The 12,020-nt window shown below is 36.7% G+C and overlaps 1 protein-coding gene across 3 annotated transcripts; it reads left to right on the top strand.

The window, feature by feature from the left end:
- Positions 1–3,019: 3,019 nt before the first annotated feature.
- On the top strand, positions 3,020–8,134 carry LOC113336126 (peroxisomal (S)-2-hydroxy-acid oxidase GLO4-like). 3 transcript variants are annotated; one of them, XM_026582115.1, is made up of 14 exons: positions 3,020–3,212; positions 3,789–4,011; positions 4,199–4,315; positions 5,552–5,699; positions 5,802–5,926; positions 6,021–6,067; positions 6,153–6,230; positions 6,321–6,445; positions 6,523–6,580; positions 6,661–6,723; positions 6,839–6,908; positions 7,063–7,163; positions 7,445–7,549; positions 7,722–8,134. In XM_026582115.1, the coding sequence occupies exons 4-14, from the start codon at positions 5,557–5,559 to the stop codon at positions 7,899–7,901; spliced, it is 1,095 nt and encodes a 364-aa protein (XP_026437900.1). In that variant the 5' UTR covers positions 3,020–3,212; positions 3,789–4,011; positions 4,199–4,315; positions 5,552–5,556; the 3' UTR covers positions 7,902–8,134. The 3 variants fall into 3 exon arrangements, with proteins under 3 accessions (XP_026437900.1, XP_026437902.1, XP_026437901.1); XM_026582117.1 differs by having other exon boundaries at positions 3,020–4,011; positions 6,360–6,445; XM_026582116.1 differs by lacking the exons at positions 3,020–3,212; positions 3,789–4,011; positions 4,199–4,315 and adding an exon at positions 4,341–4,858.
- The last annotated feature ends 3,886 nt before the right edge of the window (positions 8,135–12,020 follow it).

The following is a 12,020-nucleotide window of genomic DNA, read 5'->3' as shown; positions in this document are numbered from 1 at the left end:
TTAGTTTCATAATCATAAGAAACATCAACATTAAATTTGAAAACTTCAGGCAAAGGGTGGTTTCCAATGTGATATCATGGTAGAATTTGAGTTGTTGTTATTGATGCATGTATCATGCAAACGAGAATGAAGGTGATAATGAATTTTGTGCACAAAGTTAAAAGGGTTAAGAATAACTCCCTAGAATACCACGTCGTATCTGTCTTTCCAAATGATCCACGCACTTATCATCAAAGTATACAACCATTTCTCATCAATATAGTAATCATTTCCTGAAAACCAGGTTTCAACCCATTATGAAACACTATTACACCTACTTTGTACTTCATCTATATCCACATTGACTAATCTTCATACTCGCCTTGCATGACCACAAGAAAAAAACAAGTGCTCTATAGTTTCTTCACTTCCCTCACGGATGGCACACTGTCATTATAAAGATCCAACTTATATCTTGTAGAATGCAACTCTCGAATACATTTCCATGCAATTTTTTTATCATATGTGCTGTATTGGTCTTCCATAAATAATTCCATACTTTACTTTGGATAATTCTCCCATTCACTTGAACATCTAAAATGCTCATAGTATGCTTCTTAATTGTAGGTACTCTTAACTGAAAATTTCCCATCCTTGTTCGGCATCCAAATCATGATATCTTTCTTTGAGGTATCCAGAAATAAACTCTGTATTTTTTGGGAAGTATTAACATCAAATAATTGGCTAAGAAGATCAGTATTCCAGTTGTTGGTGTTTGGCAAGAGGAATTCTTCAACATCTTGATAGAATCCGTGGAAGTCATTGATTGAAGAAGGAGGAGAATCTATACTAGGTAGATATCCATCTATCCAGCCAAATTTTAGTTTTCCTTCCATTATCAAATTCCACAAAATAATTCTTTTGAACAACTTGTAGACCTTTATAATGCCATTCCAATTTCTGATTGAGCTAGTGCTGATTTTATGGAGAAGATCCAAAAGATTATTAGCTGAAGAAATATTTGCTTGAGTGAAAACCAAGCAGTCATCTGCAAAAAGCAGATGATTAATGGCTGGAGAATTTATATCCACTTTAATACCTTTAATGGTGTTGTTTAATTGAGCATAAGAAAGATGTCTTGATAAGAATTTCATTGCAAGAAAAAATAGATATGGTAATAAAGGATCACCCTATCTAACTCCTCTTGTTGGATGAAATTCTTCACAATGGGAACCATTGATCATGACAGAAAGAGATGTTGTGATCATGCATTGATTAATAGGGTCACAAAACTCTTCACTGAAGCCAAAATACTTAAGAACTTTGATCAAAAAATCCCACTACAATCTGTCAAAAGCCTTGGACATGTCTAGTTTTAGCGCCAACCATCTAGTCTGACCTCTTTTCTTTTTTCATAGAATGAATTATTTCTTGAGCAATTACAGTATTATCACTTATTAATCTCCCAGTGACATAAGCATCCTAATATGGCGATATAATTTTCTCTATTAAAGGCTTTAATCTTTTGATAATAAGGTTGGAAGTAATCTTGTAGGAAGTATTACATAGACCAGGTGGTCTATAATCAGTTGCACATGTAGGCTTTTTCTTCTTAAGAATAATTGAGATACAAGTATAATTTATCTGCTTTAGAATATGCTTGGTTTCAAAAATCTAATGATCATCTGACAAACATCTTCACCTATAATGCTCAATTGGATTTTGTAGAAACCTTCTTGAAACCCTTCCGGTCCTGGAGCACTCTAATTTTCCATACTTTTAAGAGTATCATGAATTTCTTGATGAGAAGGAATTCTTGTAAGGAGAAGATTATCTTCCTCAGTAATAATGGTAGGAAGAAGCATAAACAGATTTGCATCACGATTCACAGTTACAGAAGTACTTATATCGTTGGTTGCAATAATTCTAGACTCACCGAACAAAACACCGTGAATTATCGTGACTTGCTAACTTTGGATAGCACTGCTGACTTGCTGTAAGTCATATAACCCTCCCCTTTATGGATAAGTGGCCATTTTGCAAAGAGTTTGTAGTAGTATGACTTTTTTTTGATGTGATTGTTTCGGATAATACCCACATGTTATATAGTGGATTGGAATGTTAAAGTTGGTTCGTGTGTCCGTTGTCGCTCTTTTGACTTTGCAGATACTATGTTTTATAATGATTTTTCTGCTATCGATGAAAAATATTTCATCATTGATGCACGGGATTAACCAAAATCCATATAACATTGAGGTACACCCCCAAACAATGTTGGTACTTGGTAACCCCTGCTGTAATCTTGAAAATAAAAATTGTTGAAGGGTTTCCCATAGGGTATGGACCGGTTTTCGCTTCATCCGCATCCAATCCATTGCACTACGGATTTCAAATTTGGCATCCGCATCCAATCCATATCCAACGGATTTTGCATCTAATGGATGCACAGATGGACGGATTGGATGCGGATAATCCAATGGATTTGTTTTAGTTAAAATTTATAGTAAAGAAAATAAGCTGACACAAATGACTCCTTATAAAACCTACATATCCTATATATGTATACAAATATAAATATGTCATATATAACACCCCAAACAAACATCTTAAAAATTTCTAAATGATCCATTGTATTTTCTAGAACTATATAAATCCCCTTAATTTAACGGAATGGATGTCCAACGGATTTTCAAGGTTGCATCCGGACCCGATCCGTTGTCCGTTGGATTTCAAAAGTTTCATCCGTATCCAACCCGTTAACGAACGGTTCGGAAATCCATCCGCAAATGAACGGTTGGTCCGGTTAAATCCGCGGATTACGGTCCAAATGCTCCCATTTAGTTGCAAACTGAAACTGTTCCCAGATAGGGATGCGACCGCCAAGGCCCAAGATTATGGATTCCGCCCCAACAGAGTCCACCATTTTTCACGAATTGGGTCATCTGCACCATCCATAAGTCCATAACACGACTAGACACGCCTTCGTTATAATGGAAAGGTAAGAAGGATATATATGTAAAAGAGCGACATTAAGGTGGGCGTTCGATCTCAATTTGCATCTCTAATTAGGTTAGGCCAGAGCCGTGGAGTTCCGATGAAGAAATTAAACCTTCTAAATTAAGAACTCCAAACTTACACCCAATTCCACTGGTTCGAAGTTTCAATTTTACTCCAGCCTCTTCGAATCCTATCAACCCATTTCACGTAGGGATCTACCAATCAAACTCACTAATGTAATCAACTGAACTTTCTCTTACGCAACTTCTTTAAATTGATTTGCGTTGCAGCTAGCTGAAACCCATATTTGTGGGAACACTAATAAGAATCAAGAAGCTAGCCATCTCATCTTTTGAGTTGGCTTTGTGTTTAGAAATGAAACAGTGGAATTGCATCTAATTGGGAAGGGTAGAATGTTAGCTCGATTCTACTACTACCTTTGTAATCAATTTTAGTCCTTTTTTTGTTTTTGTTTTTGTTTTTGTTTTTGTTTTGTAATTAATTGCATGGAGTAATTTATTTTAGTCATTCCCTGATTGTACTTGTTCTTAATTTGACAAGCACTACTCTAAATTAGGTACATTTCCTGAATGGTGATGTTCTTATGTGAACTACTACTTATCCCCGTTGAGTAGATGACATCTTTGCTTCATTTGTTTGTTATTGTGGAGTCTTCAAAATTTATCATTAGACAGCCGTAGTGCAGTCCCAGATGTCCCTGCGATTTGTTGGGTGTCGTTGCAGTTGGGATTTGGTTATTAATTGAGACATAGACTGGCCTATGCTAAGTGATTGCAACATTTTGTAAACAGTTACTCAGGCACAAGTTACTTAAAGAACAATAAAAGAGGAAGGAAATAGTGCAGACGGAGGTTTATCTTCCATTTGGAGAAGACTGCTTTTGTGATTGAGCATGATCTTAGAATGGCTACTTGTCTTGCTGACGGAGTAATTGTGTACGAGGGGCAACCATCTATTGACTGTACTTCCAATGCTACTCAATCTTTGTTGACAGGGATGAACCTTTTCCTATCTGTGAGTTGCACTTCTAGCACGTTAAGTTACTTCAGATATTCTTTATCTCAGATGAAAAGATCCTTTTTTTCTTTTTTTATGTTCAGCAACTGACTGGAGTTACATGGTGAAAGAATCATGTTATTCAAGCTTAATACGTTGTTTATGTGCTGAAAAATGTTTCTGAATTTCTGAATTAAAATTGCAGAAAATCCGGTGCAACATGACCGGACGAAGCACGTGGAAATTGATGGGAACCTCATCTGTGAAGAATTCAAAGAAAACATTATTGAAGTACGATATGTTCGTACACAACAATTGCCAGGTAATTTGACCAAGCTCGCAATTACTAGTATATTTAACCATTCACTTATCAAGTTGGCATATGTGATATATGCGCACCGCCTTGAGAGGGAGTGTTGAAACTGAATCGTACACTTAGGTAGTAGTATAACTATGTGGCTATATGTATTACTTAGTCAAAATCTTTTGTGCAGTTATTATTCTTCGCCTACTTATGGTTAGACATGTTTGTGGTTGTATTTACTTCTTCTGTTTGTTTTTTCTTTTGATAAATATCTCTGTTGTAGTTGGATAAGATATACAACATTATTGAACTGAACCTTAAGTTTGAGTGTATTGTTGTTGAGAAAGGCATAACCCCATCTTTTACTGATATTTCGATCGCTAGAGTAATCAACGGCTTACATTTGGAGAGACACATTTCTTCACAACCTACAGTCATCATATAGTAGAGTTGTTGTTGTAGAATTCTTGTTGGTTGTTTTGTTTCTCTGTAAAAGGTTATCACATCCGATCACTCCTCTACATATAACATTTTTTGTCACCTCTTGATCGCTCAAGCCAGGTATGATTTTCCTTCACATTTTTTAACCGTATGTTATGTTTACATCTAGTCTTTGTGACCTCTGTAATCAATTCTATGGATTTTCTTTCTTCTGAAACTTGTGCTGTGCTCTTTGTATTCTGAACTCATCTTGTTTACACACAAGTGACTAACGCCACTATGACCTTGGTTGGTGGACTTAGAGACTTAGCACCTTTATTGTGCAAGTCCCTGCACAAACACAAATTTGGGCCATAAGGAGAGAAAATTCCCTGGAGGTGACCAATTTACAGGACTCGTATTAGCTGATATGATTTGTGTCTCCGGCGGGCATCTGTCCACCATGTGAGAAAATATAGCATGACATTCTCTAGATCCGAGACCAGACCAGTGTGAATTTACGATATCCTTGGATGATACCCATCTAGTAGATATAAGGAAATGATAGAATGATATATAGAAACTAGATAAGGCCAGTCAGGTAGGCATGGTTCGTGTGATTACATTAGCTGTCTTAATTAAACACATATTTGGAACGGCTTACCTTGGATTGTGGCTCGTTTCTTTGTTTGTCTACTTGCACTTAGAATAATCAACTAATGTAGTGAGAGATGTACAGGATTATTTTTCAGCAAGAGTACTTATAGTACAGAAGAACTTGAGTTTAGAAGGTTTTACGGACTGACTAATCGGTTGGATATGTTTAATTTCTAGGAAACATGGTGGTTGGAGCAGTTAATGTATGTGAATTCCAAGAGTTAGCGAAAAAAGTTCTTCCAAAGATGCATTATGATTTCTTTACTGGAGGCGCAGAGGACGAACACACATTGAGAGAAAATGTGGAAGCATTTCGCAGAATCACGTGAGATATCAAAGCTGAATCACTACAGTCACAGTTATTAATAATATGGACTAATGAATTTATGATTTGACTGTTTATTTTAAATGGTATATTCATTATCAGGCTTCGACCAAGAGTTCTTATTGACGTGAGTAGAATAAATCTATCAACGAACATATTGGGTTACAATATGTCATCGCCAATTATGGTTGCTGCAATTGCATTTCAAAACTTAGCTCATTCTGAAGGTTTGAATTCACTCAGAAAAAAACAAACAAGTTAGTATGTTATATTTCTTTTATGTGATTCAGTTAGGGTTGACGTTTGACATTTACATTTTAGGAGAAGTTGCAACAGCCAAAGCCGCAGCTGCAGCTAATACGATCATGGTAACAATGTCAAGCGTATTTGTCCTTATATTCAATTCAAGATTTCAGTATAAAAGTCTGCTAATATATTTCTCTTGTACGACAGGTATTATCCACTACCTCGACTTGCACGATAGAGGAGGTTGCTTCAAGCTGCAATGGTATTCGGTTCTTCCAGTTATACGTAAGCTACTATCCACAAAATTTGATTAGTTTCAATAATCTTATGCTCACGAGTGGTTGCCAACTTAGTATATCATTTTATGGCTTTAAGGTATACAAAAGAAGGGATGTTTCTGCTATACTAGTGCAGAGAGCTGAAAGAAGTGGATACAAGGCTATTGTATTAACGGTAGAAACTCCAAAACTTGGTCGAAGATGGGCAGACATAAAGAATAAGTGAGATCCCTTTTCTTTTATTTGCTAAATATGAGGATGCTTTACTCCAATTGAGCATACCGGTGATGTTTATGCAGGATGGTTGCACCTGAATTGAAGAACTTCGATGGTCTTTTGTCAACTGAAGTGGTTGATGTGCGTATATCTTTTCATTTGAAATCGAGGTTTTCGTTGATCATTCTATTGCAATTCAATTCTTATTATCTTTTCTGCAGGAGAACGGGTCAAAACTTGAAGCTCTAGCCTCTCAAGTACTTGATTCTTCTTTAAATTGGAAGGTATGGAACGATCAACTATCTTGGTTATCCCTTCAAGCATTGTAGTGATACTCCAATAAACTCCCAATATAGAACTTTTCATTAGTTTCTTAAGCTTCATATGGTTATTTTGTAGGACATAGGATGGTTGAAATCTATAACAAAATTACCAATTATTCTCAAGGGGGTGCTCACCTCTGAAGACGGTAAGTTCCACAATAACTTAGTTTCGGTTCAATGCATATCCATAACTGAGCAGTTCATACTTCATGGCCTTCCTTGTAGAGCATGGTTTTCGTTGTTGCTCTTAGTCTCATTCAGTTTAACAGGGTTGTTTACAAACGGGTGTTTTCTTTGCAGCTATAAAAGCTGTAGAAGCAGGGGTAGCTGGGATTATTGTATCAAACAATGGAGCTCGTCAACTTGATTTTGTTCCAGCCACAATTTCTGTTCTCGAAGAGGTGATTTCTTGCTTAAATTTTTTGACAAAGTCCTAGTTTCTTGATAAAAGAACCATCAATAATTTCCCAGCAGCTTTAGTTTTTCGGTTGTGAGTGGTGGGGATTACTAAGCCACCGAAAGGAAATTGTGCCTAAAATATTTCCTAGCATACGAAACGACAACTATTTTCTTTTTTCTGCTAAACTGTTCTCATATTATTCCTTGTAATGTGAAGAATGTGTTGTTCAAAATGTATAATTGTAAAATTATAGAATGTTCTTCTGATGATGAATAATTGCAGGTTGTGCAAGCTGTTGGAGGAAGGATTCCCATTCTGTTTGATGGGGGAATTCGACGTGGAACTGATGTTTTCAAAGCTTTAGCCATCGGAGCTCAAGCTGTTCTTGTAAGTCGATCATCAACTCACAATCTTGCAATGGTTTTCAAGGAACACTTGATCGTTTTAACGCAATGCTACTGAACATACCTCCTACTTATTAAAAAAAAAAAGTGGCAGCGAGATTGGGAGTTATAGGGAGCTTATATTTGCAATCAGCTTGAATCCATGCCCATTGCAGGTTGGCAGGCCAGTGATCTACGGATTAGCAGCAAAGGGACAAAATGGGGTAACACGTGTCATTGAGATGCTGCAGGATGAACTTGAACTAACCATGACCCTATGTGGATGCTGTTCTGTGAAGGATATAACGAGGAATTATGTAGGTACAGAACGTGATAGATTGCGATCGCTGCTCTAAATACCATGGAAACAACTCCATCATATGTTAAAGCAATACACCAGCTCCTTCAATTAAGAGCGATGAATTTTTCTATTTATCGTTTGTTTGTGTGGGTCTATTTCCTTGTAGAAATAAAGAATTTATAATGGATTTTTCTATTTATCGTTTGTTTGTGTGGGTCTATTTCCCTGTAGAAATAAAGAATTTATAATGGTTTTCTTGGACATTATCTGAAAAGGCCGGCTTATCTATTTCTTTTGCAAGTTGCAAACAGCCCGTCGTGCTATGACACCAAGTCAAAGCAATTTCTCACATTTGTCATTTGTGGCAGCGAGAGAGTGGGCCTGATATTTTTCGCCCGGTTTTCTGTGCAGCCCTAGAAATTTCTGTTTGTTTCCTAGTTTTGATGTTTTCCTTTTTCTAGTCCTAGTAATATTTGGAATCATGAAGCCTAAAGGACTAGTATTGAAAAGCAACACAATTTTACATCAAAAACTATTATTCACTGGTTTTGCTGTTGTTTCTGTGAATCTATTGATTTCTCAGTAATTTTCATTATTTATCGGATATTTGATCCAAAGTATATGCTTCTGCTACTGTATGCATATACTTTGGAGAAGATTCGACGTGCGGTTTTATTAATTCTTTGGAGATTCATTCTTTTTTGCAGACGTAGATATAGCTTGACATCACTTTTCAATGGAATTTCCTAAACGCTCATTAGAAACTGAACGTTATGAGACCGTAAAGAAAGCCAGAGAAAGGTATTGGCGTATTAAACGTGCCAAGGAGGAAGCGGAGAAGGATATTGGCACGTCTGTACAATTTTCTAAACGCTCATTTGAAACCGAATGTTAGATGAGGCCAGAAAGAAAGCCATAGACGGTCAACTTACTGAGGAAGTGCAGGAGGATATCCGCACGTCTAAACTGAAAGTTGCGCGCATGCTACGTCGGGTAAAACTTCCCGTCAATTTGCAAAGAAGACAAGAATGTTGGGGGAGAGTCAGTCTGAGAAAAACCATGAAGTATGGAAAAGCAAAAAATTGGGAATCACAATTTTGGGGTGGGATCAGTCTAAGACAGAACATGAAGAGGCCAATGTTAAACCTTTAGCTGACCTCAAAATCTTTCCCAGTGTAGGAGAAGGTGGAGAGACCGCTGTTGGCAACCTTGAATTCCATGCAAACGGGTTCTTGTATTCAACCTCCAGTCGTCCCAATTTTTCCTTTTCTTTCTTGTACGCAGATATAAGTAAAGCTTTCTTTCGAGTTGAAGACGAAAACATGCCAACTCTCTTGCACTTCCATTTGCATGAACCCATCAAGGTAGGGACAGAAAAAAGACAGAATATTCAATTCCGTTTGTTGAAGACCCGATCTTATAATGAGTCAGATAAGACTGAGAAAGAGAAGCAAACAAGAGATAGGATTCGTGACGAAGAGTTAAAAAAAACTTTGTGAAGAGTGTTCGAGAAAAATGGAGATACGTATCTACTTATCCAAATAGGGTCAAATTGGGTACCATCGGAAAGCACTCGAAAAACTCTAAAACATTGCAGAAGGAACCGAAAACTAATTCGGGCCATAAGTGGTCTAAAAGCTCAAAATACTATTTCTGTCCCTAAGCCCAAGACCATTAGGCCTGGACCAGACCGGCCCACTGAACCGGCCCACTAGACCGTTTTCTAACCCATCGGTCAACCCATGAACCGACCCATTAACCCGGTCCAAGACCCATTTAGTCTGACTCACACCGAGTCAGATGAGTCAAATGAGTCAGAAGCTGACTCGGTCATCTTCTTCACTAAACAGCTGAAAATATTCCAAGTGTTTTATCAGAAACAGATCAACTGGTCGTTTTCCAAGGTCTCTATATTACATCCTATAAACCAAAATTAAACAATCTTAAATTCTCTAGAATCACGGGATCATTTTCTACAACTTCTACCTACTGAATATTTTCCAGTTCTCATTCTAATCTATCAAGAAAGACTCTAACTTATATCAACTCGTGACTGTTACTACATGGTATCAGCTGCGTTGGAACATATTCGATCAACTATATTTCACACGTTACTTAACCAAATTAAACAAAATTTATATGTATAGAATATAAATCCGGCGTACTACAAAATACGTTGATAGAGATAAGTCTAATTATGTCTTTAAGGTATCTAATTAGGTCTCTACATATAAGCCAGTGAAACAAAAACCACACATAAAATTATGATCTTCATATATTAAGAATTTGATTGTTTTTAATCTAATCTTATTTCTAACACATACCCAAATCATTATAAATACACTAGAATTGGTTTTAGAGATTACCTTGGCTATAAAAGGATGTTCTACCATAATCTTCATCATTATCATAACCACCATCAACTTTCATCACCATCATTATTCAACCTCATCAGCAATCACTTCATCCACATAATTCTATCTATTTTCATCATATACCCTCTTCTAAAGTCAGAGAACATCATCAAGGATCAATCCAACCTTTCTTACTTATATCATTCACAAAAACATCAAACCACCACACAAGTTCTTTCTTTATTTACCTCTCCCAAACAAAAACCTCTTCCTACTTCTTTTCTCTCTATCTTTCTACTCAATATTTATCTCCCTAAATTTCTACTCTCTCACTCAATAGCTCTCTGTTTTTCTAAAAACTTAACACCACCACCTTCGCCCATATACCTTCACGTGCAGGAGAGGAAAGGTAAGTTTAATTTAAAAGAAAGGGATAAGTATTATCTCCACTCACACTTTATATACACCTCAACTACTATGACGATCTCTAGGAACTTACTAGGGGATAACCCAATTACTAAGACGGGTCTAATGGTCCTCCAGGATTCAAGCCGAATCCTGGAACCCATTCAGCAAAACGCTTTGCCTAGCCGAAGTGGTTACCCAGGATCCGGCATTGGAACGCCTTTAGAATTGGCGCGGCACGCCATTAGAAATGGTGTATCATTGAAATAAGAGCACGCGCCATTAGGAATGGCGTATTGACTTCATTGACCGGTCCAGACGCCATTTGTAGTGGCGTGTCAGGGTTAAATCCTGAAACACGCAGCGACTCTTCTTCTCTTCTCCTCTTCTCTTCTTCTCTTCTGTATGTTTAGTTCTTTCAACAAAAAATAAGAAACGGGTTAAGAAGATTCAATGGTGTGTCGTAACAAATTGGTGGGTGTTTAGGTATAATCTCAATAGGGTTTGTTCCATCCGGTAAGGGGAAGCTTTGGGTGGTATTTTTGTTGATTTTCATCAACAAATAAAAACTAGGTAACAAATTTTAATTTTGATTGATTTTCTTTATTTGTTGTTCATGATAGTTACTCATAATCGTGGGATTGAATTGCTTATGTTGTCATGGAATATTAGCACAAAGTTTTAATTGATTTGAAAATTATTCCTTTCAAATTAGGGTTTTGGATATTTGGGTTTATTTAGGTGAAACACAAATTATTTGATTGATTGAAGTTGAATCCTCCAATGGCGTTATTTGATTGATTGTAGTTGAATTGGGCATATATAATGTGTGGAAGATTACATGGGTGAATATGATGTTGACACTATGATTTTGTTTGATGTTTTCATATGGGGGTTGTTCATACGTAATGTGAATTTGATTGTGCATAGATAACACCGGTGGATGTTTGTTTGTTATTAAAATTTTGATTGTGGTTATTTTTTGTTTTAGGAAATTATGGAGCATATCGATTTGTCTAGGTTTGAGAATTTATCTGAAATATCTCAGAATAATTTCCTTTTACAGCATAAATGTGAGAACTTGAAGCATAGACGTTTTAAATTTAGGGGTAGCTGGACCACGGTAAATGATTTTTACCAGATTGTGGTTGCTAATAACCCTCGTGCACTGCTCTTGCTTCATATGCGTGGCTTTTCTTCCGTGTTTCAATTTAAATTTAAGTATGCGGATAATGGATTAATTGAAGCTTTACTTGAAAGGTGGTGGAAGAAGACTAGAACCTTTCATTTCCGTGAGTTTGAGATAGGTTTGACCCATCTAGATTTCTATCGGTTGACCGGTATTCCAATTGGAGGAGGTAAACCAATCCCACAATTACCAACCGAAACACCCACGTCTGAAGAAATTATAGATA

Source organism: Papaver somniferum, unplaced genomic scaffold, assembly GCF_003573695.1.
Source record: "Papaver somniferum cultivar HN1 unplaced genomic scaffold, ASM357369v1 unplaced-scaffold_150, whole genome shotgun sequence".
Taxonomy (NCBI): domain Eukaryota; kingdom Viridiplantae; phylum Streptophyta; class Magnoliopsida; order Ranunculales; family Papaveraceae; genus Papaver; species Papaver somniferum.
Note: the sequence above shows the minus strand (reverse complement) of the source record. Positions and strands in the feature narration are given on the sequence as shown.

Excerpts from the sequence above, each read along its gene's own strand:
- LOC113336126 (XM_026582115.1), top strand. The coding sequence starts at position 5,557 with ATGGTGGTTGGAGCAGTTAATGTATGTGAATTCCAAGAGTTAGCGAAA. Across the intron at positions 5,927-6,020 it reads AAACTTAGCTCATTCTGAAG|GAGAAGTTGCAACAGCCAAA; the intron begins GTTTGAATTCAC and ends TTTACATTTTAG. Across the intron at positions 6,068-6,152 it reads CTGCAGCTAATACGATCATG|GTATTATCCACTACCTCGAC; the intron begins GTAACAATGTCA and ends CTTGTACGACAG.